Below are 26,932 nucleotides of genomic sequence, written 5' to 3' on the forward strand. Positions count from 1 at the left end.
AAGACGCAGGGTCACAAAATTTAAGTAAATGAGACCCGTGCTGGCAAAATGAGTTGCAATGAGCACATTTTCAAAATTTAGTTTTCATATTCTCCATAAATGATTTGTTGGAATCAGAAAAAAAACTTCATTAATGAAACAGCCAGCAAATAAATTAAGACCTACTGTACCACAAGGATCTAATATAAAGATGTACATATTTTCCCCACAATAGTTTACCAAACGTTCACTTAAGACATAAAAGATAATGTTTGCTTGAATACTCGCCAAGACAGATATTTTGAAATACTGTAATTGTGTATATCGGGATCACGCGCTGTCAGAGCACAGGTCACATGTTTTGAACTCCTGGCCTGACAGTGCGTTTTCAGTTTATTCACTCATTCAGAAGAGTGTTCACTACAATGCCGCAAACTGAAAGATTAAATTGCCATTGTTTGCCACTTCCTTAATTATGTAAATGCTAAAAGTCAGGTGTTAAAGCAAGGAAATACACAAATCATATTTAACATTTTTAAAATACTCCTACTTATTAAATGTCACAAGCAATCAGATGGAAACAAAGTCTTTTCTGAAATATTTATTAGAACAAAAGATTTCTGCACAAATATGAGGAGACACAAAGGATCGCGCTTTAGTCCTCCTCTGCAGCTTGAGCCCGAAGGAAGCTGGCCTTCTTCTGGGCAACACGGTCTTTTCTCTGAGCCAGTGTGAGCTTGGCACGGTTCCATCTAGAAAGAGAACCACTCAATCTTAGCAAACACAAGTAGCAAGCAATTTCTCCCAGAAAATCAACTTTAAATACAGCACTACATTTCAATTAAACAGTCATTTAGGTGAGACAAACCAATTTTCCCTGACCAAACAAGCATTAGTCAAGATCATTGATTTACTTAGACTGAAAAGAACATTAATGAATTATACTTGGGACTATCTGACAATTCATGTCCGTTCTGAAAAAAACTTGTTCTGAATTTAAAACAATGAAACTTCCTGTAATGGCTCCACTGACACTAAATGTCCAACTATTAACCAAAGTTGCTCTCAGCCCCGTCTTGAAATATGCATCAACTGTGCAAATGTAGGACCAACCACAATTTGCTCAGTCTGAAAGGGTATCATCATCAAGCAGCAGAAGAGTTATTGTGGACATCAAACCTTACCTAAATGGTTTAATTGACTAAATACTTTTGAGCAAAAACATGACTCTAAGGCCCGGTTTCACATACAGGGTTTAGATTAAGCCAGGATTAGGCCTTTTAGTAGCTTTTATAAACGTGCCTTAAGAAAACATTACTAGTGTGCATCTCACACTGATACATTTTAGGATATGCCAGTGCAAGTTGCTTTCAGTTAAAACATGTATTTTAGTCTGGGACTAGGCTTAAGCCTTGACTGTGAAATGCTCATGAACATCAACCTAAGAGCACAAGACATGAAGCAACCAAACAAAAGATCTGTACCTCTTCTTCTTGACTTCCCGCTTGGGCTTCTTTTCATGCACTGGGTTCTCCCGGATGGATGCGTGTGCCTTTTTGTACATTTCCTCCATCTGAGGAAGAGAGACACATTAGAATATAGCAAAACTGTCACAAGATATTAGAGTAAAGCAGGCTGATAAAGCCTGAAGTTATGAATGGTGATGTTATTAATCTTGTGTTCATGAAATACTGAACTTACATTAATGTGAAATCAAGTCATGGATTTGCAATTTTTAAAGGGAAAACTTCATTTTAAACTAAACTAGGGATGCACAGATACCAACAACCGATAGGCAGCGTGTGTACAGTGTTTGTGTCCAGACAAAGAAACACTGACAACAGCGTATAATGGGGATAAAAAAAAGGCCGTCTATGAAGTAAATGTATCCAATTAATGGAATATTAAACAATTTTGTTATTTTATTACTGACTGCTTGCGTTTAATAATGTTTTAAATTCACATTAATAAGGCTGGTAGTTTTTCTTGTAGTATCATTGGAATAAAGAATTGATATTTCACTGGTGTCTAATCATTTGTACCACTGACCCAGTCCCTCAGCACTGAGCCCTGCTGGAGCTGCTCTAAATGTGTGCTGTGCTATTAAATGAAAGATAAAATATGATAGAGCAATTGCATTAACAGTGAACGTAACAAACTCATACAATGCATTTTAACAGGCTTAATTAAGCATGGAAATAACTTAAGGAAATATATTTGATTACCAAATTAAGCCAACTAATATGACTTATACTCTTTTGGTTTCACTACCCAATACATTTTAAAATTACAAATGCAGTGAAAATACAGGTGTCGACAAGTACTAAAAATGAAAGTATCTGTGCATCCCCATTATAAACCATCACTTAGTGTGTTTGTCACGCTTCACATCGTGCTGACATTTACATCAAGTGCCTTGCCTGGAAGCCATGGGTTATAGTTTATAAAGGATTCAAATTTTTTCCCCTCACACACCTAATCGCTTTGCTTCAGAAGACACACTACGGTCATATGGATTAGTGTCATTTTGCATGGTTTTTGAGAAGTCAACTTTGAATGTTCCATCCACTTAAGATTATACAGAATCACAGAGATGGGTTATTTATTTTTAATAGGTATGCATGCAAAAATATGAAAAATTTGGCCGATACCAATTACTCTTTATATTGAAAGCAGATATATTCCCGATAAATCTAATTCCCAATTTGTATATAATTTAAAAGCTTGACTACAAAAAAAAACTTAACAAAAAAAACTCACTATTAAAAGTCATGTTCCAAGCACACAATTATAAATGTTCTCATAATTTTACGTAGCCAATATGACAGCCTTGCGCAGCATGTTGCACTTTTTTTTCTCTTTTCTGCCATATTTTCTTTTATGAAGTGATTTCAATCATATTTTAAGCTATTCAAAACCATCATGATGAACAGTGCGCATCTGAAGTGTCTCAGCTAAAGGAAATAATCAGCTTTAATACATCGGCCAAATTTTCATATCGGGCCGATAACAATAACTTTAAAAATGAACATATCGGATGATACTGATATGGTGGCCGATATAACGTGCATCTCTAATTTTTATTTTTTAAAACTTTGTTTGGAGTATCATCTTTTAAGCCCAACCCACTTTATATCAGGCATCTTTAAATGTGTAAAAACAAAACAAAACAAAAAACAGTACATACTGAATCAGGGGTAACGCCGTTCTTGATGAAGCGAGAGAACTGTTTCTTGTATGCGTCCTCATCCTCCTCCATCAAGTATCTCATATACTCTGAGATGTTCAGGCCCAGGATGTGCTTGCGGTGGACCTCTGCATTGAACTCCTTGCTCTCAGTGTCGTAGCCTGGGAATCGCTTGGTGCTAAGACAAATTACACAACATTAATGAACAGAACTCATGCAGTTTTGATGATTCCAATGTAAACATGTCTTAAAATCAGTCCCGTCTTGAATTGCAATCACAGCAACAAGCTGCTCAGTTTCAAGATTTGTCATCAAGTAGACAGAATTATATAAAATAGGAAAACCTAGAACAAACAGTAAGAGGGTAGATCTACCTGTGAGGAATGGAGAGACCTCCATCCACCGCTCCCTTCAGGGCTCCGAATACCTTATTGCCAGTGGTGGTTCTGGCCAGGCCAGCATCTAGGTAGCAGGTGAAAGCTCCAGGCTGTCCATCAATGCTCTCCACATTAAACTCATCCCCGGTGATCTCCACCTGGCCATCATACACCTTGTCAAGGCCAAATTTGTTCAGCAGCTGGAAGAAAGCACACAATTGTCCAGTTAGAACCAGTGCTTTCATTCAAGTGTTAAAGAACTGCTTAAGGACCCATTTACTCCTGATATTAACTCTCTTAATTAGAAAAGATTGGATTGCAAGATCATTGTGATCTTATTACTCAAACCAAATTTGGAGATCATTAAAAACGCATGTGAAAACATTCTCTTTACACTGTCAAAGCTAATGTGTCTGGATGGGTTCTGCACAACAGAAAATTATGGGCTACTTATCTAACAATGCTGCAGCAACGCAGTTTTTTTTTATTTATAAATCTGATGAAATTTGAAAAAGCCAGAGTTTATAGAACATCTTTGGCATTTATGATAACATGCAGTGATGCAGATCACAAAGCATGCACATCCAAACTTCAGGTTGAAGTACTGCACTTAAGAGCAACTTGCTTGAAATTCTGCATTTTTGACATGGATCTGGCGTAGCAAATGAGATGTAGTCAAAAAAGCAGCAAGTCACAAGTGGTCAAAGGAAGACTCAGCTGATCACTCGTGATTGTCGCCTGAGATGACTGTTAGTCCCAGGTGTAAAACGCACCCATCGTAGCACATTTACAGATACAGATTCTTGCTCAATGAAATGTCTAAATCAAGTACCATGCATTATGGGACAATTTCACGGATGCACATTTGGATTACTCTTGCACTACAGGTAAACATGACGTAATTAATAATTAAACAATTATAAACATTTGCTGCATCCCAATTTGCCTACTTATCTAGGCCCTAAAATGATGTACACTTGTGAAGAAAATGTACACAAGTTTGAGTGTACAGCAGAAGAGTAGCCAAGTTTTGGGACATACTACCAAATCATAATTGCATCGTTAAAGTACCAGGCTGTCACTGGAAACTGGCCTGTCAATCATCTCGTCACAGTTAAAATCCTCTTATAGACACTCCACATTACAGTTTCAGTACACAACAATTCTTTCCATTGTATTAGAGAGAAAAGTAGTATGTTACTCTGCCAGTTGTGGGGTCTTCCATGCAGAAAACTCATGTTTTTCATAATGAAGCATTTAAAGTTAACAGCCAAACATATCTTTATAAAAGTTCACAATGTTGTTGGTGAAAGTCTTTATCAGATTCTGGGCAAAGTGACATCACTTTGCATAGGCCCCTCCCATGACTGTTGACGGACACTGCCGTATTAACATAGACCCACCCTGAGTGAGCTGTCCAACATTGTTTCGATGCCAGAGCAGCTGTAGACAAGAATGTCTCGTAAGCAACTCATGTGTGTTTTGTCGTAGGATGTAAGAATGAACATAGCAGTCTTCGTGTACTCCTGACATCAGAGCCGCTGAAGACTCGGTGGATTCATTTTATTTTAAGGGAATGTGCCCCCCTTATACCTAAATACATTTATGTTTGCGCAAATCATTTTACACCAGACTGCTTTGTGAACGAGGGTCAAATACAAATACAAAGCAGGCTTTGCTAAAAAGTTGTTACTCAAGGATGGATCAGTACAAAATGTTTATGATCCAGCTTACAGTCTCCGGAGTGATAGGCTTAATGTTACTGGTCACGGCAGTAATGAAAGGGAGAGCACACAATTTATTACAGTCCATCGGAGTTGTTTTACGTATATAAAGTTTACCAATTTATTAAGCACCCCCTGAAAAGATCTGTATATATTAGTTAATTGTTAGTTGCAACGAGTGTTGTGTGATTCGTTGTGTATGTTGATAATAAAAGGGAGAGAGAGAGAGAGAGATTATGGATAAGACTTTAATGAACACTTGTACTGTTTATTCAGCTCAGTGAAAACGGACGCTTCATCTTTTGTTTGATGTACAATAAACGTTATAAAACTAATCGGTAAATTTTTGGCCATCATTCGGACACGGTCCGCTTCAACGGGCTTGTAGTGGATAAAAGCAAGGTGACAACGCAAGTTATAACCGTAATTAAACTAAACTATACCTGTTCTATCTCTATACACCACATATTCTCTGGCTCTGTAGGCATTGTCAGACTCCGGTTCGAACTGAAACTCGCTGACATTTCAGTGTATGAGATTATCCTTTTTGTTTGTTGCAGGAGCTCTTGAAGCCCCGCCCTCTTCTTGAAAGGGGGTAGGGGCAGCAGCTCATTTGCATTTAAAGGGACACAAAAATGGCGTGTTTTGCTCATCCTCAAAAAGTGGCAATTTTTGGGGAATTGTGCTAAAAGTTTACATACACACTCTGTCCATCAGAGACTTATTTTACATCTTGTAAAAAGGGGCATAATAGGTGCCCTTTAACATTTTTACATCAAATTAAATTCTTGGAGGGCCTACGATTTGGGACACTTTCTAATTTTAAACACCATTTAGGATGTATAGTATGCAAACTGAGACAATCACTTTTCATGGCTAAACAAAATACCTATATAATGATTGATCTAAAATTCCTTTGCTAAATCTGGATTTACTTTAACCTTTTCAAGGTTTCAACAGAATAAAACTTGTTCATAGTACATGTAGGACTACATATAAGAGTACTACCCCTTTTGCAGTTTTAGTTATGAGTAACGCAATCCATCTTGGAGAAATTTGATCTCCTGCAACTGAAATTACTCTACAGACATATTTCTTCATATCTGTCAACATGAAGAACCACTAGATAAGTTAATTTGATGCAACTACTCTAGTTCTTGAGACATATCTGCAAGGTAAAGTTTCATAAATCAATTTCAATGGGGAAATAAGTCAAAATAAGAGGCAAGTGCAAGACTCACCCTACGGGCGAGCAGCAGCCCAGTGCAGTAGGCCGCAGCATAATTTGTCAAACCCACACTGATGCCATACTTGGGCAGCTCATGGGAGTAGGCCGCACACACAATCATGTCACCCTCAATCTTGGCATAGGCAATCTGGAAAAACAAACAAATCTTAAAATCACATTTGACTCCACAGGGATATTTCTTCAGTGATTTCATATACAGACAAGCTTGATTCATCTTATGCACAATAATGAGAACATGCATGTCAAACATTTTTAGAATACAGTTTTCAAAAACTACATTTAATGCATAAAATATAACTACTATATACTAACATTAGCCACTTTTCCACAGTCGGGCCAAACCGTTCTCTTTGCTTGTTCTCTTCCATGCCGATCCGGCCCAGCCGGTACAAATATGGTTCCATTTTCCACTGTGGAGCTGATAACAGATTTCATTTTCCACTGTGGGGCTGATAACGGAACTCTTTGGAATGTAATATAAATACAAATACAATTGTTGCCTAGGTAATGCAATAGTTTACAGATGATATGAGATGTAAATAGTGACCATGTTATGGAGGATGATCAGATATTTCTTTTAATACTATTAATTTGTTTACGTCACTCAAATAGCACGCTTAGCTAGCCAGCTACAGAGAAACTGATAAACAACAGAGAAGTGACCCGAATTGCAAAGTCACTACGCGTTCTACCAGCACGGTTGGCCAAATCCGGGCCGAGAACGGTTTGGAATCATGCCGCACCAGGCTCGTGGAAATATAACTGGAACCGTTCGGCCCGACAGTGGAAAAGCGGCTATGGAATACTCACAAGACTATGGATTTACTGTGTAACTACATGTTCCTTCTAGAAAATTCCCACATTTATTGCTAATGAGTTTGAGGATACATTGTATGATTTTTGCTGTCATGTGAGCTCGCAGGTGAGAAAATGCGTGGAAATCGTTGATGCCCATATGGTCATGGCTCGCCGTAGCGTGTGCAATGGCTCACTTTGGACTTCAATTATGGCTAAAGTTAACAGTGTAACAACAAATTTGACCCACACTGGCAAAATTAGTCAGGATGCTATTAACGAGCTACAGGCAAAACAAGTGAAAAATGTCAATGAATATGAGGTTCACAAAATTTAGATGTCTAACGATCCCAAAACTCCAAATAGCAATTAAACATCTAAAAGTATCTTTATTTGTGCTTTTTCTGAGTAACTTTCCTTTGTCCATGAAAAATGTTTTTCTCTGCTCACTTCTCGCACTCCCCCTCAGCAAGTGTTTGGTATCGTTTTAAAGCGCAGCATTTCAACTTTGTGAATATTCATAGCGAATTCTTGTTGGCATGAGTCTGAACCAATGAAATGTGATTTTCAAACTCATGCTGATGTAAAAACAAAACGATCTCACTCGCGCTGACCGACGCATCCAAAGCGTGAGCACAAAGACAGTGGGCGACCCCAATCTACACACATACAGAATTACAATGTTTCAAAATATCTGTCTTGGCGAGTATTCACGCAAACATCTGTTATGTCTTAAGTGAACGTTTGGTTAACTTTTGGGGAAAAACATCTGATGTGTATCATAGTATCAGATCCTTGCAGCACAGCAGCTCTTAATATATAGTCTGTCTCAATGTAAACCAAACAATTGTTGCATCATGGAAAAAAATGAATAATAAAATGGTGTTATTACCAAGGATTTTAGGTTATGGTTGCTAAGTGATTTTGTTTTAGAACTTTTAGAAAACTTGAACTCGATTTCTCTCAAAAGTGACTTTACTGACTATCAACTCCAAACAGGTGTAGTTCAGTATGATTCCAACATAAATCATACATCATTTTGAAGGTTTTTATAATAGAGAATGACTAACTCATTTTTGAAAATTTGCCCATTGCGAGTAATTTTGCCAGCACGGGTCACAAATGTTAATTAAATGCAAGTACGTTATTTGTAACTGCTATGCACCTACATGTACACATTTAATAAGTATATTGTATAGTTAAATAAGGCCACCTAATATAACCTGTGACCAAATATCGCTTTTAGTGCTTAATAAATAGTTTGTCAAGTGACAATTAAACTTTTCCCCATAATCTCCCATCCTATTCAAGCTTCATAAATGGTCATGGGGCAAACGATGAGCAGCTTTACACCCACCTGGCAGATGATGTCCCTGTTGGAGGAGCGGACAATCATCCTATACTTGGGTGTGTTGTACTTGTTCTTGTCTTGAATAACCAGGCGCTTTCGGGCAAAGTAATCAGTTTTTCCCTCTGAAAAGCAAAAAGAGAATACAATAAAAATAAGACCTGTCTGTATGACTTCATAAAGGCAAACTATTCAAAGTTCTGCATTTACCTCTCCTTCTCCTGAACTTCACCTGGTACCTCTTGAAGTAGGCCTTGTTCTTCACTACTTTAACAAATCCCTAAAAGGACAACAAAACACCTTAAAAGCCAATCACATCAGATAATCAACCTGCAGACGCAAAACAAATCGAAATGTCTGCTACTATGAAAACCAAAGTGAAAGGCCTGCAAAAAAAAATTTTTATGCATATCATGCCAACATTAAACAGCACGCGAGACCGCGATTAGGTGTTTAATAACATATTCATATTGTGCTTTTTGAGAGCGTGTGAGGTTGCGGAAAAACATTAGCAATATTGCCAATATTCATTACATTGTGTAACTATCTCTGAAACTCATGTGGGAAGGGTTTGAAATCAGCCATAAGGCCACGTTTGAACTCTTGTCCATCCGAGAAAAATCTTATGCCATCCTTTTATTATCTGTCATCACACTGTAACGTAAGCGCACCAAACAGACAATTAACCTTTAGGGAACACAATAACAGAAGTATTTCGGCGCGTACTGACCATTTTGTAGACTTTTCAGTCTCCTAAGCCGGAGCCTGGAGTCAAACTAGGGAGTTTTGACTCGGCTGCCCTGGAAAAGAAAGAATGATGTGCGCATGCTCGGTAAATACCATCGACAGCGGGTCAAAACAACACTGTGAGGAGGAAAGCACAGCGACACCTGCTCTTTTGGATGTATAATGGCGAATATTAGCTAAAATACATTTGTATGAACAATGATTATCAACAAATGACATCTGTCCAGCTCATATCACTTTGTTTCAAGAAATAGGCCTACTGGCTTTATCTCATTACATGAAGATGCAGTTTAGCTGTCTACTAGCTGTTATTCTGTAGCCTACTGTGCTTTATTTTTATAGATTTAATCGTTTTACCTTTAGACAGTCAATTAAACTATGAAAATAGGCCTACATAAAAATATAAATTATCGCATGTTTAACACAGTTTAACATCTAAAGTAACAGTTTAGTCAAATAAACCATTTAGCCATTTCAATATAATTTTTTTGTTTGTTTGTTTTACTTAATGTTTTTGTTGGAATAGAAGATGTTTAGATTTAATGACATTTTTGTCAAAAGTGTATTATTTATGGAAAATTATTTGTGTTAATATTATTATTCATATTATTAAAAAATATTCATACATATTAAAAATATATATTACTTAAATATAATTCCCAAATCCATTATTTTCAGCACAAAATGCTATTAATGAATAATTTCAGATGAGATGGAAGTGACATTGTGATGGAACTATATAAACAGTGGTCATAAACTATGAGATCTGGAGCAATTATTCTTTTATAATTTTAACAGAATTCTCCTTAATATGTTTTCTTTTTGGAAATGCAGACAAAACCATTTTGACAGCTTGACTTTTTGGCACACCTTTAAAAGAGAAGACATTAACCTCATTACATAGAGAAAGTGATTCTCTTTTTGTGTCTTAAAATAGGTTCCACGTATAAAGCAGTTCTAATAGGCTGATTGCTGCGTCAGTGATGCATTGTTGAAGAGCGAAAGGTGTGTCCTACATCAGAAAGAAATGAGATTAACGTCAGCAAAACCAAGGAAAACCAGAAAAGTTAGTTCCAGTGTTAGTTGCTAGCTGCTATCCGAAATGTCTGTCTAGTCACTAACTTCTAAATTAAATCTACATTTTGCAGATGACCTAGCCATCTAATGGTGAGTTGTTTATTCAATTATCTGGCTTATTCTTCTCACTAGAGCTATTTTAATCTGTTTTAATAAAATATGAAAAAGTATGGGCAATCTCTATACAGCATATGATTTAAAATATTGAGAGATTCTAATTGCAGTGATGAAATATACTTAGGGATTATCCAGAAAACATTGCAACTGCTAAATTTAAAACTCTTGCTCACTACAAAGAAATAAGGTTGAACTGCTATGAGTTCATTTTGTTGTGACAACTTATTGGCTATATAGTACAACCTAAGCTATAGCAGGGCATTATGGCAGGGTATTGTGAGGAACAAATGGGCCTAGATAGACTCATTGTTATGTAAATAATTATGAAATAACTACATTTTCTTCATTATGTCTTCAAAGATTGCCTTTTGTTTATGAATTACATCTGTACATTTAATCACTGAAGATGCACGATTAAGATATCTGGTAAAACGTAGAGGTGGACCTTGAAATTGTTAAGTGTGGCTGTTTTTAACAGTGTACCACCCTCTACTGTAAACAGTATTTTTGTTTAATACTGCTGTTCTCATGTATTACATTACTGTTGTCGGAACTCGTGTGTTTACATGTAGCCTACTGTTTACAGCAGAGGGTGGTAGAGAGATGATTTAGCCTCAAGCCCTGCAGGCAGCGCATGTGTGCGCATGCGCAGTTGTGTCCAGCGCAGCCGCAGCGCATAGCCCGTCTTCTGATGGCATGAGTGACTGCTAGAGCCTAGAGGAGCTGCGGTAACTGCCTTGCTGTCTGCGCACACACCACACGGGCTTTACACATTCAGCCTCTCTATGGACTGGACTGTTGAAATCCTGCCCTAGTGTGAAAACTGACCGTTGACGACGGGCTCGAACCCTCAGTGTGCGCAAGGTTATGCAACTTTACCTCGCTCCATGGAAAGTTAATATTTAGCTAAAACCCCTGGAATTGAAAAAGACTTCAAGGTAAACAGTTTGAGACGGGTTTTAATCTAGTATGTATGTGTGTGTGTGTCTGTGCCTGTTGCAGTAGGGAGGCAAATGCCGACGTCCGTTGTTTGTTGTGGTTGTTTATATAGTTGTCCATTTAGTTATTCAGGGTCAATTCATCTAGCTTCTTGTCAGCTAGTAAAACACAGTTTAAATACTAAAATAAGTTTGAACAGTTGTCATTTTTGAGACTCTTAAAACAGTTCCAGCATTACAGGTTCAGATCTGGTCCGTTAGCCACCACTGCTAACTCCTTTAGCCAGAGTCTCAGACATCTCAATAAGACTCAGCTTAACACTGGTCAGAACGTATGCATAATGTATCATATTCCTCTAGTCTATAGTTTATATTGATACAATCTGCCATATGTTGGCAATTTATCATTGTTATAATTAGATTTACTCTAAATCATGCACGCGTATGTTGTACGACTGATGTTATGAGCTGGATTGTTTGCCAAGAGATAAATGCCATTGGATTTGCTCTGTTATTTTTTTTGTGTGTTATTATTTAGAGTTTTGAATTATAGGTCCACATTTGTGGTCAGAGTGTGCACGTGTATGTGGTCACAACATTGTCACGGATAACAGTGCCACGTTTAGTCTAGGGTGGGGTGAGACCCAGATCAGAGGAAACTAGAGGAGAGTGTGACCATCTTAAAAAGAAACAAACACTTTAGTCCATTGTGTTTTTATACTATGATACAAAGTAAACATCAAGAATTCTGATGATCTGATCATCATGGGAGTATTTATATTGTATGCATTCAAAATAACATGTTGCCAAGCCATATTAGCCATATGTTTTATTTATTTATTTTGTATACATTGAGTGACTAGAAGGCTTTTGAGATGTTGAGCAGGATACCAAAGTACTGGGACAACATGATATCTAATCTTGATATTTCATAGTTTTCATAGTGCCATTTTCCTAGTGACAAATATTTACATAAATTAATAAAAGTAGCCTATGATATAATGATTCACTAAATATAAAAACCTCTAAAGCTGTCCTATAAAAATGAGGGTTGACTTTGATTTTACCTGGTAAAAAAACCAAAAAAAAAACATTTGCATAGCGTTTATTTAGTAAAAGACAGATATTACATGTGTTAAGATTAGAACATTCTAGTGATCATCTTTCATTCAAACTTCGGAGTGTAAATGTTTGTGGAAAAGCTGTTTTAAAACTAATGGCATGGTAAAGCTGTTTTGTCCAATGTCTAAAGAATTATGTGTCAAAGGGCATTTTTGATGACTTATTTACTCTTGTTATAATCTGTTGTGCTATTAAACATCACCATTTAAGTCCATTTTGACCTAATAGTTTTGTTAATGAAATGTAAACATAAGGGCCATACAGATTCGTGCGATTAGTTGATCAATGGCTTTAGGAAAACTGCCAACTACTTTGATGTTTTTCTCCCGTCCATTTACCCTTGGTGTTTACATTTTCAAGAGTGATGAGATTTCCAGTCCAGGAAGTCTGTACTGGAGAAAAAAAGCACCTTCTTCCAGTTCAGATACTTACCTCTCATCTTCATCTTCTGACCCCATCAAGGTCGCTAGAACCATGAGTGAAACGTGAACTACTGGATCTTTAACTCTGGCTTTGCAGTGATTACAGCTGATCCCCCTCTGATCGCTGCTTATCCACTTTAGTTGTGAGCCCATCCTTCTTATTCTGTGCACATAAACTGCACTGTTATGTGCTGTTGTAGCACTTCACTGGAACATGCAGATTCAGGAAGTTGACTGTAGTGTGACCTGAGGTATGTTTGTCAGTCAAATGATAAGATTTCCTGGATTTGTCAGGCTGATAATCTTAAATGTGAAAAGGTAATTCTTCTGACAGTCTTCTAGAACAGAACTTGTGTCTATTTTGGCGGGAATGCTTGCTAATGCTTGATGTGTAATCTTTGAGGGAAGATTTCTTAGTAATGGCTTGTGGGTGTCTGTAAATGTCGCTTGAGATTATAACCGAATTCATGCGACTAAATGGCTTGCCTCTACTTGCCTTCTAGAACGCTTCTTGTCTGGTAGGGACGACGTTGTGTTTTGCTTAGCTTTGATGTTATATTTTCCCTGTACAAATACTGGGATCATTCATTGATCTTGTTCACACGACCCAGCCATGTTGGCACATTGCTCCATCTCACTTCATACAATTTGTCACGTTGAATAGAAGAAGATCCCCTGCCGGAATGCTTTGTTAAAGTCTTGCTCTAAGTGGCCTTGTCTAAACTTGCTCTTTACTCCCTCTCTTTCTCTGTCCTTCCTTTCTCACCCCTCTACAGACATACACACTCAGTCTCAGACAAACACACTCAGACAAACATCTTGCTTCCATTTGGCCTGAGCAAATGGAACTTGTTTGCTTTGTAGACAGGCATTATTGCAGTTCCTTTTTCTAGAGTATCTTAGACTGCATGACTGAGAGAATTTCTAGCCTTATACGACTGAGTCAGGCAGTAGTGCACAGACGTAAGCAAACCAGCAGATTCCCTCAAAGCAAAATTGCTGACTGGTGAAAGAAAGCGGGAAAATATAATGTAACCAAAATAAATCTGCTTAGTATAAGGTATCCTGAAGCCCTGTTTGCAAAGGTCTGTCTTGCACAGTGAAAGGCCCTTTTTTGGTGTAACAGTGACTCTGCTGTTATGTCGTGTCTTATGCTGGCAAATACCTTTTTATCATGTGGTATTCAGATGTATTGTTGCTGCTCTGTCATCTTCCCCTTTGAAAAACAATTTGGAAAACTAGAAGTGCAGCCATGATTTACACTTGCTGTTGCAGAAGATCATTAGATAAGACGCCACCTGGGAGATGGCCTTTTGCTGCAGACCCATACAGAGAGGACATCATTTAACTTAAGCCCTATTCGGACGGGACTAGTTTAACATGGAGAGGTGGGGTAAAGTAATAATTACCAGAGCTTCTCACTTCTCAGTGATTTTAGTCCCGTCCGAATGTGCCATCTCAGTAATAATTACGGACAATGTCAGTAAAGATTACAGCGACTTTTACCTTCAGTAAAAAGATCCGGAAAAATTACCTCAGGTAATACTAATCCCGTGCGAATAGACCCGCTGTAAATATGTACGTAAATATTTAGTCATTTCGTGTTTAAAAGTAGTTTACCGCGGTTTTTCAAGTATGGAGGCGCTTGAAAAAGCATTCAGTTGCGTTCTAGGTGCTGGGAGAAGTCTCTGGCAAAACTCAAGTGTTTTCCACATGCCATTCAGATCAGAAAGAAAATCAAAAGCACTTGTCAGAGGCACACAACTTCTTTTAGCGTTAGGTAAGTGCCTATTACCAACACAATCCAATATGAAGTTAATTAATACATTGTTCGACCAGGCATAACTGTTTTATATATATATAAATATAGGTTATATGTGTTTGCGCACGTGATATCAAGAAGCAACGTAATACGCACATGATGACAGGAAGGTGACGGCGATGCGCAAATCGAGTTAACCCTCCCACTTCTGCTAGTTTTACTGAGATATCTTATCCTGTGCGAATTGGCCATTAATATTACAAACGTCCTGTGGTAAAATTACATTACTCCATCTACCCTTGTAAAGTTAATCCCATCCGAATAGGGCTTTGGTGTGGTTTGAAGACTTTAAACATTCCCAGGGCTCAACGGTAAGGATTTGTTTCTAATGGCCCGGTTCAAATTTTTACTTGCCCTGCTAATTTTTTACTGGCCCTAACACAAAAAAGTAATAAACACATAAAATAGGCCTAGTTATTGTCTTCGTGGTTTTTGACCCATAACCTTAATAAATAAGGTTGTGACACCAAAACCTACTCATATAAATTTCAAATATTGTTAAAGACAAGTAAACTGTCAGTAATAAAATAAGAAAGAACAAATACTCAAATGACGAGCAATAGCACAAATACAGTAGAACAGACATACCTAAAAACATGAAAAGCAGTGTTTATTTTAATTTTAAGTCTAAAAGTAATTTTCAGGTAGAAAAAATAATTAATAAAATGTAAAATAGCACTGCATAGTCTTCACTGTATATATTAAATAGATTAATCCTTGTTATGGTTACAAAAGTTATTCAGTCAAGAGCAGTGAGTGATTTTTTTTTTCTTTGTCCTCTGTTGTTTAATTAACATTAAAACAAAGACAGCAGCAGGAATATTATCAGGCTGCTGTCACTTTAAGAGCTGCACGGATCCAATTTACTGTTACACATGCGTTTTATTTCTCAACTGTTTGTTCACTTAACATATAACAGATTTTATTTGTAATTTTGAATATGTCCGTTCAAGCGCAAGAAGACGTGAAAGAGAGCTCAATTTAGCATTTGCAAGTGTGTCTGAGAAGCGACTTTCTGGGCATATGCTTCAGATGGGTGCGCACACAAAACTTCTCACTCTATTGAATTGATTTCTGTTTTGCGTCTTCTTGCACTTGAATATTTAAATTGGCAAGGCTTAAAAACTTGTGCAAATGATGAACTTTCGTGATGCAACACTTGCCCGATTGGGCAAGTGACAGTTACGCAACTGTCACTTGCCCAATCGGGCCAGTGTTGCATCACGAAAGTTCATAATCATCACAAAAGTTCACCAACTGTTCTGAACGTCGTTTACGCTGGCCATGGCCATCGGGCAGTCCTTATTGTCGAGCCCTGCATTCCATTAAAATATGTCTCTAAAGTGTGCTACTTAATACGGAAGCAGCAGACCATCTGGGCCATGAAGTCATTGACAATGCATGGAGTTAGAGCTGCACAATTAATCTAGGGCTGGAACGTACGCGTCAACATAATCGCAAATTAGTTTATTTGCATGGAATGCGTCGATTCGTCACGCTGTTTATGTTCATCTCCAATGATGATGGCTCCGACTCCCGGGGATGCTGAAGTAGCTGTTATTACAAAAATATCGAGCCTGATCTAAAGTGTGGAAAATTTTTAAACAGAGACCGAATAAAATGGTGCTCTGTTAAACTGAATTGGCATAGGTTTGCCATAGCAGCACAACTTCTATACAGGGGCATCTGAATGGAAAACATCCGGGGCTGTCCTACCTCAAAATGACGAGACGCCAGCGTAAGGATTTGGACTATTATAGTGAATTTTTATACAACACTAGAATACGGTTGTTAGTCCCATATTTTTTGCTCAATACGGCTGCGTTCATACAGCAAATATTTTTTTACGAGCTGCCGTGGGTGCAAGGCACTGCATTTACTTGTCTTTTGTGATAAATCGTATCATTAGGTAAAGTTAGGTAAAAGTTCATACGTAGATTATTTACGGTTATTATTTATTGGTAAATTAACCAAAGGATTATTCGGCTATTCAGAAAAGGTAAATAATCCGTTATATTATTGGGTAGAAAAAATAATCGTTAGTTACTATTACATGTTTTTTTGTTTTTGTCTGTTAAGAATCTTTGCTTGAAACAAAAAATCAAGATTCTCAGGTTATCCAGAATCATGCAGCTCTGTTCATCTGCTGTTTATGCAAAGTGCATTTGTGAGAAAAATGTGGGTTGAATATAATTTAAAGGGCCCCAATTATGGATTTTTGAAAATGACCTTTCATGTAGTGTGTAACATAGCTCTAAGTGAATGAAAACATACTGCAAAATTTTAAATCTGAAAGTTCACCGTATATACAGTTATTGTCTTTCAAAAGAAAGAGTCGACTCTGAGTCAATGAAATTAGTCGTTTTTCCAAACGAGTCATAATCCGTTTCGTTGTGACGTCGAGATTAAACATTAGCGTATTGCACGCAGACACCAGCGAAAACTTGAACCTCAAACCGGTGTTGTGCCGAATTTCGACCCCCTGCCAAATTATTACCCCCCTCGTTGAAGTCAGTACCTGATTGCCTAATCCTAACCCCTCCCCCACAACAAATCCTAAAGGCTGATTTATACTTCTGCGTCGGACCTACGCCGGAGCCTCTACGCTGTAGGCAACGCGTTGGTTTTCATTTATACTTTTGCGTCGTTGTTCGCGTTGACGCGCAATTACACTTGCAGAGGGAGCATGTGAAACCCGAGGGAGCGGTCCTAGCAGACCAATCACAGCGCTTGCGTCCGCGTAGAGTTGACGCGTTGTTACATTTTTGGAGAGGTGCACGTCAGGGTACGCCGAAGGGTACGCGCGCTACACACAGCCTACGACGTAGCTACGGCGTAAGTTCGACGCAGAAGTATAAATTGGGCTTTAACCTACCAATGCTAGGGGGGTAATAATTTGGCGGGGGTTGAAATTCGGCACAACACCGGCAGCTGATTCCTGTGGATACAGGTTTGGATAGCATCATTTCGAGAAGACGCTGTGCTCTACAATGTGAAGGTAAAGCCAGTTTTCTTCACTGCCCAAGGACGAGCATGTGAAAAATCACTGGTTAAAATTCATCTTTACCACAATACCACAGCAGTATAATCCTAAACTTTTTCTGTGTTCCCTTTATTTTACTGATGACTGCTTCTCAAATCTCGGAGTTCAATGCAGGATTCGCAAACCGCTTTCTCTTAAAAGATGGTGTTCAAAATACTTAGTTTTGAGTTTTATATTGTGTAGGTCTCCTGCTAACTGACTTAAGCCCAATTTATACTTCTGCGTCGAACTTACGCCGTAGCTACGTCGTAAAGGCCAATTTATACTTCTGCGTCGGGTGCGCGTAGAAGGTACGGCGTAGCATACGCATTGACGTGTACCATACGTCGTACCCTTCGCCGTACCCTGACGCGCACCTCCTCAAAAATGAAACTACGCGCCGCGGCGACGCGGACCGCAAGATCTGTGATTGGTCGGCTGGATAGCATCTCGTTTCCTCCTACGCATTTCCGGAATGATCTTCTGCACTCTGCATCGCCCGCCCGCCATTTTTAAATTCCGAAGATCAGTGAAGAGCCATGGAAATAGACCAAGTGACCGAGAGATTGCTTGAAGAAGTGCGGAAATACAGCCATCTGTATGACTCCTTCAGTCGCCATTGCTCGTAGAAACCTAAACTCAAAATAGCCGCGAGGAATGTAAACATAGTGGAACTGGAACATTAAAACCCACCCGCGCCAACTAGCGTTTCGGCGGTGTAACTGCAGAGCAACACAGACATTCGCAGAAGTATAAATGCTCACGACGGCGTCGCCTACGTGCGTAGCCTACGACGTACACTACGGCGTACACTCGACGCAGAAGTATAAATTGGCCTTAAGCTGTGTTTAGCGCGCGTACCCTTCGGCGTACCCTGACGCGCACCTCTCAAAAAATTTAACAACGCGTCAATTCTACGTGGACGCAAGCGCTGTGATTGGTCTGCTAGAACCCCTCCCTCGGGTTTCACATGGTCCCGCTGCATGAGTAATTGCGCGTCAACGCGGACAACGACGCAGAAGTATAAATTAAAACCAACGCGTTGCCTACAGCGTAGAGGCTCCGGCGTAGGTCCGACGCAGAAGTATAAATTGGGCTTAACTCACATTATTACTGTTTTACTGAAATACTTCTGCTGCTCAGTTGTGGGCCACTATTACCTAAAACTGTGTCTATTAATGCAGATCGTCTGTCGTTCTCCCTACTTTGAGGAAAGATTAAGCATGGAGCAAGATTTGTTTTACCAACGTTTATGTTACATCAGTCATTCACGCTAGAGCTCGGCTAATGTATGCACTGTTATTGATACAGTTTCCACATGTTCACCGCAATAAAAGAAAAATACTCGGTAAATAATTAAGTATAAGTAAAATAATCGGTGTGTTGATGGACATGCACTTGTTAATGCTGATGGTGAGGAATTACAGTTGCAACATCCCATAATGTACCTCAAACTGAGTAGTGTATCACTGAGAAACATCCTGCTCGAGTCGTCCTTGCGATGGAGGTTCGGGTTGAATGAATAGTTCTTCCAATGTTTCATCATCGGACTCGTGCTTGCATTGATATGGTAAAATTGACGTCATTGTTTGTAACTGTGTTTAGTTTACGGTGTAGGAAGCCTCAGGACAAGCAGAGCTGACGTTCTTATGGCAATGGGCATGTTGACCAATCACAACAGACTGAGCTGTCGGGCCAATCAGAGCAGAGTAGCTCGCGGAAAGGAGGGATTTAGGGAGATTGATTCATCTGATGAGTTGTTTGAGAATTATTGAAAATGTGGAGAAAATTAAACAGTTTTTTGACCTTTGATGCATGTAAACCTGTTGTAGGAGACTCCAAAACAACATTAGGAAACTTAAAAATGGCATAATAGGGGCACTTTAAGCATTTTGGTGCAGAAAATAATTTCCGTTGCCTACAGCAAAGGAAGTCAAAAGCAGAAATGTGACTTGCATGAATTGTTCAGTAGAAATGTTTATTAATTCATTTGTGAAGTTGTCTAATGCAACCATTTGAGGTGGGGCTACATTTTTCCATTTGGTTGAATTTCTGGTTATATTTTACAGAAAGACAAACATTCAGTGCATTAACATTTACATTTTAATGAACAGCTGTTAATGCCTCTGTTAAAACTCAGACATTCGGCACACTATGGAAAATGTTGGCCAACCAACCAGTAAGTTTTGTGCTTTTTGTCACATGCCCAGAGCAACTGCTCTTACATAAAACAATGGCTTGGTGGCACTCTAGAAGTATTTCGACTAGTGTTTTGTTTTTGTGGTTGTTCAATGAGTTACATAGACATGTTGGTAGACCAAGTGTCAACCTACAACTGTTATAAGGCAAATTAAGTAAGAGAATTACACAATACTATTAGAAGTATTATTTTGACTGAAAAATGAACTATAGTTGAATCTATTATGTTACTGTGAAAAAATAAATAAATTAAGTCCTGACTACATTGATTGATTTTGCCTTTTGTCAAAAGCCTAAACCTCTCCCTCATTTCACAGCGAAATTATTTTCCTTGTACTGAACACGTGTTGGAAATTATAAATAACTGTTGTTTTTTTGGTCAGTTGTTGTCCTAAAGCTCTCTCTATATTGGTGTGTGTTGTTAGGGCAGCAGGTTGGCTCTCCTGTGGACTATTTGGACAGCTGAATCAGAATCCATAACAAACAGTTGAGGACACAGAGCTTTAGCTAAAGACATGACTGCTTCCTGCACCCTTAGTTTAAAGTTCATTCGCAGAGAGGCAGCTTGGGCTTGCACTGTTTTTATTGCTTTAAAGGAATGGTTCACCCAAAAAATGAAAAATTATTATTATTTATTCACCCTTATGTCGTGCCAAATCCAATTAGTATTCTCTTCCATGGCACAGAAAAGGACAATTATTCAAGAATCTTCACACTTTCTTCATTATGATAAAACTAGATAAAAAAGAACCATAAAATAGTCCTTATTATATCATCAGACTTCCAAAAAGAAGCAACTCAAGTCTCATTTTCTTTCCTGCATATTCAAATGGCCTTCTCTAAATTAGGTAAAACTTGGTGTTAGGGCTGCTCGATTATTGCAAAAATCATAATCACAATTATTTTGGTCAGTATTCTAATCATGAACACAAACAGCCTATGTGTGGGCCATATGACCAAAACCTTATAGAGTCATTTATTTAATTATATTAATAAGGGGTGTAACGATACATCACTATATAAAGATATCGCGAAATAAAAATGCGATGATATGTATCTTTGATGTAACGATATGATTTGCGATATAAAGTTAGTTTTTTTCCAAGACTCTGACAGCTTACAGTATTTATAAGGTACTATGATTCACCCAAAATGTTAATTCTGTCATCTACTCACCCTCATGTTGTTTTAAAGATAAGATTTTCGTTCAACTCCCAAACACAAATAAATATATTTTTTATGAGATTTCTGTCCCTCCATTTAAAGTCCACTCTAAAACTTAAAAGATCCCAAAAATGTCGCAAAGGCATCTTAAAAATAATCAACTGAATCCAAGTCTTCTGAAGAGACACGATGGCTTTCTATAATGAACAGATTTACAACGACACGCATACTGTAGTACTAAACACAGACAAATGCTTGTGTGACACGCAAAATCAACATGAGAGTGAGTAAATGCAGATTTAAGAGCCTTGTAAAGATTCTTCAAAATATCATGAGGGTGAGTAAATAATGACAGAAGTACAAGTTAGTCTACATAAAACATTAGTGTATGTTGCAGTGAAAACCATAACAGTTTTTAATGTTGATGCATGTAATCATTTCAGTCTAGACCCCACGTCTGACTTTAGTCTCTAAATGAATACATTTTTATAAGTTTTGCAATCAAAATGTTTTTTTGCAGCTTTGTGCTGCATTAGCAAGGTCAGCTAAGGACGCACTAATAGCTAATAAACGTGGTCATCTCTAGCCGCTGTTTCCTGTTTTCCTGTGCAACGCAGGATCTGTGCCAGCATGCGTGTCTGCAGGTTTCTACCCAGCTTGACATGTTATTTGTTTTTTGTCTATAATGAACACTCTCTTCTCTGGCTCTCACTCTGGATATCTACCTCTGGCCATTTAATGGGTTGCTGGAAAGTGTTGTGTTGACTTCAGCATGTTCAAAAGTCCATGTAGTCTGTTTTTTCCTTCTTCTGAACCACCAGCAGTGCAGATAGAAAGTGCATGCACATCACTTTCTTGTTCACCTTCCAGGATGAGCTGAGGTTTGCCTGCCAGGGTTTTTTGACAGTATATCATTGTCAGCTGGAGATTAGTCTGGGGTCATAACGGAGGCTTGAAGTCATGAACTAATTTGCCTCTGTCCAATACATACACTTCTATTTCTCTAATGAAAAAAAAAAAAGAACTGGGTCACAGTATAATTTTATTTGTTTTATACATCTCTGATAGGAATGGCAAATTCTTCAACCTTTACATTTATGAAAAATGCAAATTCAATGATCAATAAATAAAAAAAAATCTAAATAATAATAACATAAATATATCAATTTTTATACTAATTGCGTTTTACTAGTTCTGCACCAATTACTCATGCACATCCCAAACTGTAAAGTGAATTATAGCATTTTTATGCTCAGTGTCACTTTAAAAAAATGGTGTGACTTGCAATTAATCATTTCATTATCATCTAATATAATATGAAATGGTTGTTTCCTTCTGCAGTAAGTTAATTGTGCAAGAAGTTCTGTTTTTCACAACGCCTTTTCACAGAGATGATATTTCTTGTCTAAAAATTGACATCTCATTGTGGCCCATGGCGCACAGATATTACAGATGTGTCTGTGTTGCCTTTCATGTGCCCGTTTCTGTTGTTGTACTTGGTAGATAATAATTCCACTGTTAGAAGACGGGAGATATCTTTGGGGATTTTCATTAAACATAATGACTGACCTTCCTCTCTTTTTTTTTGTTTTTTTTTTGTTCAGCAAACACAGCCCAGCACCTCTGCATGAATCATTTAGAAGGCCATGGCAGATGAAGTGATATTGTTATTCTGTTTCCTAGCAGTTACTCTTCTCCTCTCAGGGTATGAAAACACTCGTTCCCCTGAGAGGATAAGTTAGGCTTAACCAAATTATGTTTTTATTACAGTATTTTATATACAGGAGTTTACACCTGTGTGATCTTACGCTGTAGCCACATTGGACCAGCGGTTTAGAAAATGGATGGATGGATAATTCATCTGCGGGCGCCATCTTCTGTTCAGATGCGGGAATTCATTCGGTGCGCGACTCTCACATTGCATTATGGGTTTTCTCTAGCCATTGAGCGTACATCGGTTGTATTCTTTTGCGGTGCATTATGGGATTGAATGAGTGCAGTGCACTCAATAACGTGCTCTATGGTTTCGGACACCACAACAAATGGCTGTCCACTAAAATAGTTCCATATTTAAGGTTATAGGGGGCGATATAGTCACAGTTGTGTGAGTTTAGTTCCTTTTGGTTTCTTATATACATGTTGCATGATATTTAAAAAATGGAGCTAATTTGTGGATCAGCGGATTAGAGTCTGAAATCTGATTGTGGTGTATAAAACCAGGCAAATTGTATTTTGCATGTATGCGTGTAGCTCCTAATGCACGGAAACAGCTGTGTTTAAGAGGTACAGCTGTTGGTATAATGAGAGACGCAGTCTCACGCAGATCTCGGATTAACTGACCAGTTCTGTTTGGTGAACTATATGAGGTTTTAAAAGGGTGGTTGAATATGATTTCACTTTTCTAACTTTAGTTAGTGTGTAATGTTGCTGTTTAAGCATAAACAACACCTGCAAAGTTACAACGCTCAAAGTTCAAAGCAAAGGGAGATATTTTATTTTAAAGAAATTGCTTTTTAAGGACTACAACAAACGGCTGGTAGGGACTACACAACATTCCTCTCGGGTTAGTGACATCACTAACCCTAAAATTTACATAAACCCGCCCCCGGAACACGATTTATAGATGATCAAGACAGAATATGCTAATCAATGACTAGAAGATAACTACACATAAGCTACATAAATACATCAACTAACCATTCAGAAATGTTGTCACTTCTTCTTGAGTCTCTCCATCTTTCTGACTTCGGTTTGAACATAAAAGGCTAAAAGATTTGCATGTGTGTGGGAGGTAAAAGGACAAAAGCTGAAGCCCCGCCCTCTGTGCTGGGAGCAGCAGCTCATTTGTATTTAAGGAACAGACACAAAAACGGTGCGTTTTTGCTCAACCTCAAAAAGACAACTTTAACATGCTATATAAAAATATCTGTGGGGTATTTTGAGCTAAAACTTCACATACACACTCTGGGGAGACACTCAATTTTTTTATGTAAATAAAATGTGTAATTTTTTTTATCCCTTTAATGTAAATTTGGGAGTGATTGCAGCTGACCGTATTTAGCTGCGTGTGCACATGCTCATTGTTTTTGTTGCTGAATTATTGTTGTGATTATTATTATTATTATTATTAATAATAATATTTTCAGTATCAGAACATGCAAAACTAAGATTTGCGTGAAGGGGATGAACATTTTTAACAACTTCAGCTGTTATTGGTCTTACCTGTGCTACAAGTGTAAATAATATTTTACTAGAAAGCTTTGACCAGACTTTGTATGACTTTTGAGCTAAATTTGGGCTGAACTTATTTAGCAAAAAAAGTATTTAATTTATATATATATATATATATATATATATATATATATGTATAATATTATATTGTAATATTACAAGGATTCAGTGTATCTATAAGTAGTGAATATATACATTTTATTTATATCAGATACACCTGCTAATCCTTGACTGCTCCTTCATTTGTATCTGCACTTTGTTCCTTATCTTCCTGTCTATGCCCCGCCTCTTTCTGAGTCACTCTTCTGACTGTAACGCTATCTAAGAAAGGGTGTTTCCAACTTTGACTGCTTTGAGTCATTTCTAGGCATTTTGCTGGGGAATACTATAACATTTTGTTTTTGGTGGTTTGTGAAACCACAGAAGTCATGCATAGGCGTGTGGTCATAATAATTTGTCAGAAATGGAGATCGCAAGAGGAAACGTGATCTGTCTTATAGAGGATTCAGAGAAGTGCCACATGCAAATGAGAAACCTGCTTTGTTGTAAAGAGGTAGACTTCCCCTGGGTTTATCATTACAGCTCACTTATGTCGCAAAGCTCTGCGCGGTGAGCTCAGACGTCACAGAGGTTTTACAGGGAAGGATTTTTTTTCTCTGTCGGGTGAATTCCAAGGCATGAATTAGTGTTACAGCTGTAAAAAGGAAGGCAGAAGCTTATACAACTGCTTCTGTCTACTTTAAAGCTGCCTCTGTGTCTTCTACCTGAGCACTTTGACCCCAGGTGACACCTAGACAACAGTGTGACTTTGGAATCTACTAAACGTCTCAGAAGACCGCTGAGATAAATCACAAGAGAATCCTGTCTTCAAATACCGTTATTTCTCCTGTGGATTTGTTTATGGAATTAGCGAGGACCTCAGTTAGGGTGACATCTTTCTTCAGGTAAGAGCAAAGTACACCTAGGAAATCCTAGATGGAGTAGGAGGATTCTTGCCTTTCTAATGTTACACTGTCATGGCCTGCTGCTCCTAGTTGTCTTAAGGTTTTTCGTAATGTCAGTTGACACAAGATTCTGCTTTGTGCCTTTTTAATGTCTTCACTAGGTTCAGTGCGATTCAGTTTTAGTGAGTCAGTGTTTTTACTACTGCTGTTCCGGTGGAAAGTACACAACTGTCCAAATATTCCCTTAGTCCAAACCTTCTAGAGGTCATCTTTTGAAAATATAGAATGACATACGGCATCGGTTTCCAATCTACAGTGTACACACCTAATGAATGACCTAGTAAACCATTTTGCTTTTGTAGCTGTAAGGTATCAGTGTTTTATAAAACCCTTTACATAGCAGTTTAAAGAGCACTTGAAATGGCTTCACAAATACAGGTTTCTTTCCTGTGCTGATGTAGCCTATTTTTCATTGAAAGAGGAAGGTGGTCCAGGTCATATGTAAGGGTTTGTCCCGGGTTTTTTTGGCCATGAATCATGGTTTGATACTTGCTTTGCTATGTTAAGTCAGAGACAAGTATTTGGTTTTGGGGTAAGGGACGTGCTCATTTTAGGGAGAATTTTATTGGATAAATGATTGGACTTGCCCACATCAACTGCAAGATGAGACCTCAATATTTTGGTTATATAAGAATAAGAAATACAGCAAATTTCTGTATCTGCTGAACTATTTTCCCAAGTTTTAGGAGTACACTAGCATATATATGACCTCAAAGCTATAGACATGGAATAAAATACACTAAAATCAAATCCAAGTCTTTCAAAGAGCCACTTTTGAAGAGAATGCCGAACAAAAGTGACGTCTGATGTCATGGAGCAGTTTTTGTCTGCAAAGGCTGTCTTTTATTGTCAGATGATTACAAAGGGTGATTTATTTTTATGGATGCTGTGCTTTTATGACAGATGAACAATTATTTTGCCAAATATATTCAAACTTGTGAGAGAAATGTGCTAAGACCAAAACGTCACTGACTTATAAAAGCCTTAAAGACACAGTATAGGCTATAATGAATGCTTAATTTTACCAGATGTTTTTGTTTAAGACATTTTTCTCTTAAAATTAATACATTTTGTTTGTGTGTTTTTTTTACCACCTATCCGTATTCCGTACAATTCCGTAACAAAGTCAGTGGTAACCAACATTCTTCATAATATCTCATTTTGTATTTACAGAAATAAGAACGTATTTAAATTGATGGTTGAACTATTGCTTTAAGAGTCTTAAAAATAGTGCTTGTAGGATTTTTTTTTTTTTAGCACAAAAAAAAAAACAAAACATATAAGGGAAACTAAACAATGAAACTGTAGGGTCCAAACCAAGTATGAAAACCAGTGTGTTTGTTTGTGGTAATATAAACTTTGCCACATTCAAATCAGTCTACATGCACATTTTGGACAGTGCAAAGCT

General features: G+C 37.9%; 2 protein-coding genes across 6 annotated transcripts in view; one reads left to right on the plus strand and one right to left on the minus strand.

Moving 5' to 3' along the window:
* Positions 1-565: 565 nt before the first annotated feature.
* Positions 566-9,507, minus strand: rpl5b (ribosomal protein L5b). Its single transcript, XM_082190247.1, has 8 exons — positions 9,390-9,507; positions 8,870-8,939; positions 8,669-8,784; positions 6,509-6,643; positions 3,541-3,743; positions 3,167-3,344; positions 1,464-1,552; positions 566-731 (listed from the first exon to the last, which is right to left on the minus strand). Exons 1-8 carry the CDS (start codon positions 9,390-9,392, stop codon positions 635-637), a joined length of 891 nt encoding a protein of 296 aa, XP_082046373.1. The 5' UTR covers positions 9,393-9,507; the 3' UTR covers positions 566-634.
* Positions 9,508-10,420: 913 nt separating this feature from the next.
* evi5b (ecotropic viral integration site 5b) overlaps positions 10,421-26,932 on the plus strand; it is a 69,405-nt gene continuing 52,893 nt past the window's right edge. For 3 of the 5 annotated variants that reach the window (XM_082137294.1, XM_082137295.1, XM_082137298.1), the window contains exon 1: positions 10,421-10,573. In XM_082137294.1, the coding sequence (XP_081993420.1) occupies positions 10,571-10,573 (3 nt within the window). In that variant the 5' untranslated portion in view covers positions 10,421-10,570. Of the gene's footprint in view, positions 10,574-11,186; positions 11,539-24,721; positions 25,465-26,932 lie in introns of those variants that run through there. The other 2 variants (XM_082137296.1, XM_082137297.1) reach the window with 2 other exon arrangements.

Source organism: Leuciscus leuciscus, assembly GCF_965113295.1.
Source record: "Leuciscus leuciscus genome assembly, chromosome: 14".
Classification (NCBI taxonomy): domain Eukaryota; kingdom Metazoa; phylum Chordata; class Actinopteri; order Cypriniformes; family Leuciscidae; genus Leuciscus; species Leuciscus leuciscus.